The sequence below is a fragment of the Choloepus didactylus genome, chromosome 6, assembly GCF_015220235.1.
Source record: "Choloepus didactylus isolate mChoDid1 chromosome 6, mChoDid1.pri, whole genome shotgun sequence".
Taxonomy (NCBI): Eukaryota; Metazoa; Chordata; class Mammalia; order Pilosa; family Megalonychidae; genus Choloepus; species Choloepus didactylus.
In genome coordinates this window covers 4,028,470-4,037,513 of record NC_051312.1, presented here as the reverse complement: position 1 = coordinate 4,037,513, position 9,044 = coordinate 4,028,470, and the positions used below count along the sequence as shown (strand labels likewise).

The following is a 9,044-nucleotide window of genomic DNA, read 5'->3' as shown; positions in this document are numbered from 1 at the left end:
GGGCTGAGTGGGAGATGGGGAGAGAGGCATGTGGACGGCAAGCTGACTGCGTGCGGGCAGGGTGAGTGAGGGGGTGCTGTGATGGGACGAGAAGGGAGGGGAAGGGGTTAAGGACAAGGAGAGGGGAGCGGAAGGGGTTAAGAGCAAGGGAAGGGGAGTGGAAGGGGTTGGAGAGGAATTGGGAGGGGGAGTATAGTTACGAGGGGGGTGGTTTGCAAGGTTAAAGAAGCTGAAGCCGTTTAAAGGCTTTTCAGCGTTAACTTTTGTAGAAAGGAAAGTGGAAGACTTAGAAGTCTTTTTGTGAAGGAGGAGGATTTGGTAGGGGGAAACAGAGTGGCATAAAGATAGCCAGGATGGAACAGTTTAAGATTAGAAGCTACAGACCACTTGTCATTGTGCCAAATAAAATTATTAAGTTCAGTGAGAATTTGCCAATCAAAAGTGCCATTTTCTGGCCAACATGTTTGTTGTTCTAAAGGATACTGTGGCCAAATTGTATTACAAAAGTGGATGAGTTTTTTTGCTTTTATTTCCCCTTTTAATTGAAGTTTACTAAGATTGCAGATTAAACATCTGAGGGGAGTAGATTTAGGAGGAAATTCAGTTTTGGAGCCACTGAAAAGTGACTGTATATTACCCATGATTATTTAAGAAATTTGAGAGGTTTGAGGTTTGTTAGGGAACTTTGCTCATCAGAGGCTTACAGAGATCCCCTATGAGACTTCCACAGTCCCCCTGCTCCTTTAGAGGCTTACAGAGGCCACCCAAAATGTTGCTCAAGTGAGACTAACAGACCAGATCCACATGACGACCACAACAAAGCAGGCATCCCCAGTTTGTCTTTGAGGGTCAGGAAATGCGTGCAGTCTTTCACCCAATGCATCCCCCAGGTTACTTTGACTGCTGCAAAGGGTAAAGATGCTCCTGGAGTGTCAGAGAGTTTTGACTGAGCGCTCAGGTTTTCCTAGGCTTGTGAAGCTGGGCATCGTGTTAAAGCAAGCTGAGGCACCACACAGCCTTCATTCTTTAGTTTATGGGGCACCTGTTTTCTTGTGAGATAAGCTATGGGGCCCCTGAGTTAGAAACTCCTTCTAAATGTTAGTTTTTTCTTCTGGGATCTAACACATACTAACTGGAAAAAGCCAGACATTAATGGAAAAATATCATATGATCTCACTGATATTAAATAGCTAGAATAAGCAAATTCATACTAATGAAGTAAAATACAAGCCACTAGGGGATGGAGCAGGGTTAGGGAATATGGAGTTGATGCATAAATTGTACAGTGTTTCCATTTGGTATGATAAAAAAGTTTTGGTACTGGATTCTGTGATTAGGTAGCACAACATTATGAATGTAATTAACAGCACTAAATTATATATTTGAAAGTGGCTAAAAGGAGAAATTTTAGGTTGTATATTTGTTACTAGAATAACAATTTTTAAAAAATTCAATAGAGTGTACAACAGAAACAGTGAACCCTATGGTAAACCATGGACTATGGTTAATAGTACATTTATAAAAATGTACTTTCATCAATTGAAATGAATGTGTGATGCTAATGTAAGGTGTTATATGGGAACACTATATCTTATGCATGATCATTCTGTTCAGCCTCAATTTCTCTAATAATAAAGAAACATATTGACATATCATTATAGACTTATCAGAATGGCTAAAATTAAATATAGTGACAACACAAAATGCTGACAATGATGCAGAAAAACTAGATCACTAATACATTGTTAGTTGTGATGTGAAATGGTACAACCACTCTGGAAACCAGTTTGGTGGTTTCTTTAAAAAAATAATCTTATGATACACTTACTAAAATGACTCAGCAATTGCAGTTCTGGGCATTTATGCAGAGAAATGAAAATTTATGTTCACAACAGCCTGAACATGAATGTTTATATCAGCTTTATTCCTAATATCCACAAATGGAAAACAATCGGATCCCTCTGTTGGTTGAATGGTTAAACAAGCTGTGGACTAGCCACACCATGGAACTCTGCTCAGCAATGAGAAGGCATGAACTGTTGATACATGCAACTACGCAGGAATCTCCAGAGATTAGAAAGCCAACCCCAAATGGCTGCATAGTGTATGAAATGTAATCATTTCAATCAACCTGCTTGAAATGACAAATTGTGGAAAGGGAGAAAAGGTTAGTGGGTGCCAGAGGTTAAGGATGAAGTGGGTGTAGCTATAAAAGGGCAGCGTGAGGGACCCTGTAGTGAGGGAATGTTCTGCATTCACTTTGTATCATTGTCCATATCCTGGCTGTGGTAGGATACTAATGTTTTCAAAATGTTTCTCTCAGGGGGAAGCTGAGAAAAAGGGTACCTGGAATGTCTTTGGATTCTTATAATTGCATGTGATTCTACAATCATCTCAAAATAAAAGTTTTCATTGAAAAAAGAAAAAAATGAAAACAAAATATAAGCGTATCTCAAGAGCCTATTCATTAAAATAAGAAATTTTAAAGAAGACTGTTCCAGTTTGTTAATGCTACCTTTTCACAAAACACCAGAAATGGATCGGCTTTTATAAAGGGGTTTATTTGGTTACAAAGTTACAGTCTTAAGGCCACAAAGTGTCCAAGGTAAGTCATCAACAATCGGGTACCTTCTCTGGAGGATGGCCAATCACATCCAGAAAACCTCAGTTAGCTGAGAAGACATGTGGCTGGCGTCTGCTTCAGAGTTCTGGTTTTAAAATGGCTTTCTCCCAGGATGTTCCTCTCTAGGCTGCATCTTCTCAAAAATGTCACTCTCAGTTGCTGTTAGGGTGTTTGTCCTCTCTTTGCTTCTCTGAAGCAAAAGTCTGCTTTCAAAATGTCTCTGTAAGCTGCAGCTCCTCTCTCAGCTCCTGTGCATTCTTCAAAGTGTCCCTTTTGGATGTAGCAAGCTCTCTCCTTCTGTCTGAGCTTATACAGTGCTCCAGTAAACTAATCAAGGCCCACTCTGAATGGGCAGGGCCATACCTCCATGGAAATTATCCAATCAGAGTTATCACCTAAAGTTGGGTGGGTCACATCTCCATGGAAACACTCAATCAAAGAATTACAATCTAGTCAACAATAATGCACTTGCCCACGCAAGGTTGCATCAAAGATAATGGCATTTTGGGGGACATAAAACATTCAAAGTGGCACAAAGACCATCAACAATTTGCAACAATGGTGACAGCTCATAGATGTTCTCATATAGTTTCACATGGCCTTGGGGATATCACTAATACCTGGTTCAACCTATCTGAAGGACAGTTCACAAATACACATCAAAACCTTGAGAAATATTCATACCCTGTAGAAAACTTCTACAAATATGCTCTACGAATATCATCTAACATTTTGCAATTATGTTTGTAAACGTAACTTGAATACAATGTTCTTCATAAATTCCATTACTCTGAAGCTCTGAAATATTCTTAAATCTCTTCTAGAACATACCACTTTTACTGAAGCACATTTCTGGCATTTAAGAATGATGTGAAACTGCAGCTGTAAGGATATAGAATTGCATTTATGATGTAGCTGTCCATGAAAAAATTGAGTTCAGTGAACCAATTTCTGAATAATCTTTTCAAGTACACACTTCAGTCCTAAAGTAAAAAGGCATCACCTCCTGCTTTGGGTTTTCTTTTTCCCTTTTTCTTTTTTCTGACTCATTCCAGTTCCGACCAGGTCAAGAGGAACATACAGCACAATTGGTGTTAAAGAATTTTCCTTAAGGAGAAATCACAGATGACTGAAGTAATGGGAGAGGCCCTGGGAGAAGACATTGAGAATTGCAGAGAAGTGTGTGGTGGGAGCTAATGGGCCTTTCTAATACCACTAAGCACCAAGAAGGTTGGGATGAGCGCACTGAGTTCCTCTGACCTTAACACCCCATCAAAGTGCTTTTCTAGTATTTTAATGGCCCAAGAGAATAAGTATTGTTTTTCCCATTAAAACTCCTGCATCACCATGACTCTATTGCTGGGCCTCCAATGAACTAGGGGCTCAAAGGGGATGATGTTGGCTCATCTCTTGCCTTGGCACCCAGGACCAGGATTTGTTCCCACAAGGCCTGAGATTGGAGCCCCTCCAAGGGGTTCATCCACATGTTTCCTTGCACTGACAATACTTTGTGAAACCTGGACCTAAAACGGTGACTGGCAATGACTTCCCCCATGTCAACCATTCTTATTCCCGAGTGCTCTGAGAAACTCTACACCCTGCTTCCCCTTTTCCAGTGGAAATCAGCCCTAATGCTCTATTTCCCTGATGGGGGGACCAGAGATAGGAGAGCTGCAGAGCTGGTCTTGCTGGTCCTTGTGTCAAATATGAGGCACAATTTGAGACCAGGGGAAGGAAGATGAGGAACATGGATTTCTCTCTGTCACACTCTGGTCTGTGTTTAAGGAGAGTAAACTTACTGGTAAAGCCAGAGAGGGCTTAAAATATCTTATCACACCTATGCATACTTCCATGGTAGCCGGAATGGTTACAATCAGAAAACTTAAATTATTCTCTTCTGTACTTATTAGAATGTGTGCTTCTGTGAAGACTACTTCTATATTAATCCATTTTCCCCAACCACCAAATTAATACAAATAGAATGGAGGAGATGTTTTCTGAAAAAAGATATCATATGTAAAATTATAACTGCAGGGTAATCGATGATTCCAAAGGAGATGTGCTTATTACTTCACGTAGATGCTGATCTGGGTCTTGCCAAGTATACCAGTTCTCTGGACTAGCATAGTAGGTCAGTTAAGAAATTAGATTGAAATTTTTCCCTCCTGGAGCAACCATCCTATTGGTGAGTCAGATAAAATCACACAGGTGAAATGTGTTATAGCAGATGGTAAAAACTTCTGGTGGAGAAATGAAGCAGTGAAAGCAGAAAGGAAGTGTTTGTTTGGTGGAAAATAAATCTCCCTGTCAGATTGGCTTATGAGTAAGACTAGATGGAGGTGAGAAAGTTCACAATGTGAAACGTCCTTGGAAAACCTTTCCGGTCGGAAGGAAGAGAAGGAAGAGTAAATGCAAGGGCCTGTAGCAGGGCAGACCCTGGAGCTGTTGTGGATGGCCAGAGGACAATGAGGTTGAAACAGCAAACCAGGAGAGCAGTCCAGGAGTATATGAGTGGTGAGGGTCAGGTGCAGCTTCTATAGGACTCAAGGCATCATAAGGACACTGGCTTCCACTCTGATAATCCTGATGAACTGATGACTTCCATTGACAAAGAAAATAATGGAGATTGTTGGGTGGCTGCTCTTGCATTTTTATTGATACTATATTCAAATAATTTTAAATTATATTAATATATTGATATATTTGAGTACATTGATAGTAGAGTCAAATATATTTGTAAATAATATATTCAAATGATGGTTTAGATATAAATGAAACCTTTTCTGCCTGAGTGCATCACAAAAATTCTGTGGTATCTGCAATTAGTGTATACTGGAATAAACACTTTCTGCTGAGATGGATTCTAGAAAACACCACCAATTGCAGCACTTACAGGCTCTGAAGGTCTCATCTGAGTAAGATGGATGTGACGGAAGGGTATAAAGTCCATTAAAGAGTCCCTAGACCAGCCACACATCCTGATTTGGGAGCCTGCAGGCAGCGTCTGACCGCAGCAGAAGTTTAAGAAACCGCAACGGGGTGGCAAATATGGAGAAGACTTGAGGACTCTGGTAACCAACAAGGTTCTGCAGCTCCTCCCCAAAGCTTTGGAAAGCTCCAGCATCAGAGAAAAGAGACAGGTGAGAAGAAATGTGTAAATTTTACATTATTTGACTTTTACCCATTTTCTCCTCCTTGGATACTCTTAGCATCTCTTTTCCTTAATGTGCCAGCCTTTGCCTGGGAGAAGTGATGTCTTTTCCATGTGCTAACTCAATGTCAGTGCCTCCAATGCCAAGGGGAGCAGGCTGAGCTGGCTTTGCTTGTCCCCCTGGAGAACGGGATGGGGACACTCAGGAGACAAGGCAGGGGCTCCTGGGACTTGCCCTTCTCCAGGCCATGCCTGTGTTTTGTGGTTTCCTGTACTTATGAATTATGGGAAAATTTGATACAGGCTAAGATCTCTAATTCTAATGACACTGATTTGGCAATAGATCAGTTGCAGAATCCTGCTGTCTACCTGTTTCTTGACTTTATATCATCTGTACCATTATAGGAAAATAGCTTTGAGTGCAGGTGGAGCTGGGGGAAGGAGAGGGCAGAAGTGGGGGAAATAGTGTACTTTCCAGCCAGCTGCTCCAGGTTCAGGGAAAAAAGATGTCTCTAATTGGTGATGTTAATTCCTGAAGTGTCTGGGCCATTGTTAGTCCTGCCTGGATTGGGCTGTTGCCGTTTTCCATTGATTTTCATGAGAAATGCACTGTGTGCTCTGACAAAGCATTGGGTTAAGGAAATTTCCCTAAGGGGGGTGATAGCTGAGGTGGTTTCATGCACAAATAGGAGTCTGGGGACAGGTTGGCACTTTCTCAGCATCACGTAAATGTATCCCAATGCAAATGACAACACAACAAATGCTAAAGGGAAACAAGTACAATCACAAGCTGAGTGCTTAAAATATGGGCCTGGAATCTGGAAATGCAATTTGTCAGTAATGAAAATAACAAAAAGTTCAAATGCTCTCACACAGCTATCCTATAGGAAAAATATTCAATACAAAATAGTCTCTAAACATGCAAGAGGTTTTTATTTAATAAAACATAAAATCAAATTAAATGTCTATCACCTCCCTTATGGAAATTCCCTTGACCCAATGCTTTGCCAAAACACGCAGTGCATTTCTCATGAAAACCAATGGAAAACGGCAACAGCCCAATCCAGGCAGGACTAACAATGGCCCAGACACTTCAGGAATACTTAAATAAAAGTGTATCATTTCAATGGAATGAAGAGGATGCAGCAAATAAGTGGTAATAATAGGGAAACATAAAGAAATGTTTCATGCCTTCACACTGATCTAAAGTATTGAGTAAAGCAACGACAGTTCACAATCTTTTCTATGCCGTGCATATAATGTTTTTTCGACTCATTCAACAGACATGAGTAGTGTGTGTGTGTGCATGCATGTGTGTGAGTGAGTTATATGCTGGAAAATACACTTGAGTGTGAATCAACACACCGATTGAATTTTTTTAATGTGATACTTGAAAGCAAACAGGTAAACACATTTTTGTATATTTTTTCTGATATGTATGTGATTTTAATATTCATTTTAATTTAATATTCTTTCTGATGTTCCCCATTGAATTAATAATTTATAGAATATATTCACAGAAAACAAGTCAATGGTGAAAGGAAAGAAGGGTTGAAGAAAATTAGAAATGCAAAGCTTATTAGTTATCCCACTGTGGTCCTTTAGGCATGTTAGAGAAACTTGCATCTTATGCACACCCTATTGGCTGGTTCTGGAAGGGATATGTGAATCTAGAGTTTCTCCAAGAGTTTCCAGGGGGAGAGACTGGCCCTTAGGATCAAGAACAACACTCGTTCAGTTCACACGCACTAGCATCCTGGTGTGGTGAGAAGAGAGTCCTTAGGCTGAAAGAGGGAGGCAGGTGTGTCTCTCTTTAGGATCACACACTTTTGCCCTTGGTGTTAGTCTCTGTGGGAGGGTCTGAAGCACGAGTCTGCTGGGTGAACAGGATTATCCCAGACCTCAGAGGTCCCTGTTCATCCCCATCTCCCTGCCTTCCTAGGGGTGACCTCCACAGCAGAGCCCAGCAGGTGTTTCCAGAGCCCAGAAATGGCACCCTGGCAATCAGATCCAACTAACGGATCTGAGTCACCAATGGAGAACGCAACGGTAGGCACTACATTGAATGAAGACACTTACCATTCCTTTCTCAATTTTGAAAATATCGTTTTCTTGGTCACTGTGTTAATTAGCCTTTGTGGGTTAGCGGTGAATGGAATTGTCATCTGGTTGCTTGGCTTCGTCATCAAGAGGAACCCCTTCTCTGTCTACATCCTCAACTTAGCAAGCGCTGACTTCATCTTCCTGTTATGCGCAATCGTGTTCTTCATAATTTTTATTTTAAAGCTACAGATATCTATACTAGTGTCACTCGTGGTAGGACTCACCATCACCTCCTGGCTGGTGGACCTGAGTCTCGTGACAGCCATCAGCTTCGAGCGCTGCCTCTCCGTGCTCTTCCCGATATGGTACAGGTGTCGCCGCCCCACATACCTCTCCACCGTCTTCTGTTTCCTGATTTGGGGACTGTCATTTTGTTCCGGGATGATGGAGTGCTTATGTGAACAATTAGAAGCTTTACCTTGTGTCCTGATGTATTTTGTCTGTTATGTGTTATTCCCCTTTGCACTTTTGGTAATTTGTGTGTCCAGCCTGATTCTCCTCATCCGTGTCCACTGCTGCTCCTGGCGCAGACAGTCCAACAAGCTCCACCTGATTGTCTTTCTCACGGTCTTGATATTCCTGACATGTGGCTTCCCTCTGGGTGTAGGCATAATAACATGCACGATCTCTGAAGTTGTCCCTAATTGCCCGATTGTCTTGCATATCTGCCGCCTCCTGTCTATTGTGAACAGCAGCGTGAACCCCTTCATATACTTCTTCGTTGGAAGGCACAGGCAAAAGAGGGTATGGAAATCACTCAGAGAAGTTCTCCAGAGTGCGCTGGAGGATGACAGCGAGCCGACCTCAGGGGTCGAAACGCAATCCTCATGCACAACGTGAGGTCCGTCAGAGCCCGGGGGAGTGGGACGCTCAGCTATTACCCTAAAAATGACCCTACACCAAGGACCACCCCTCTGGGGCCTATAGCTTAAAAAAAGATATCATAACTCTACTATCATTTATTATGTGCATGTGCATATAATAGCATGAATTCATTAGGAGAAAACAGATCCCACAACTACTGTTTGGTATTTACAAGTAGGTTATTGCTACCATGTCCATGTTTACCTCCTTGTGTTTTCCTATTAGAAAACGTCCTCTTCTATCGATTTTTATCCCAGGCTTTCTAATGTTTCCAGACCCTCTACTCCTAGTGAAGGGGTTGAG

General features: G+C 41.6%; 1 protein-coding gene across 1 annotated transcript; it reads left to right on the top strand.

The window, feature by feature from the left end:
- Positions 1–7,808: 7,808 nt before the first annotated feature.
- LOC119536556 (mas-related G-protein coupled receptor member X4-like) lies at positions 7,809–8,717 on the top strand. Its single transcript, XM_037839419.1, has one exon. The coding sequence runs from the start codon at positions 7,809–7,811 to the stop codon at positions 8,715–8,717; it is 909 nt and encodes a 302-aa protein (XP_037695347.1).
- Positions 8,718–9,044: the final 327 nt, after the last annotated feature.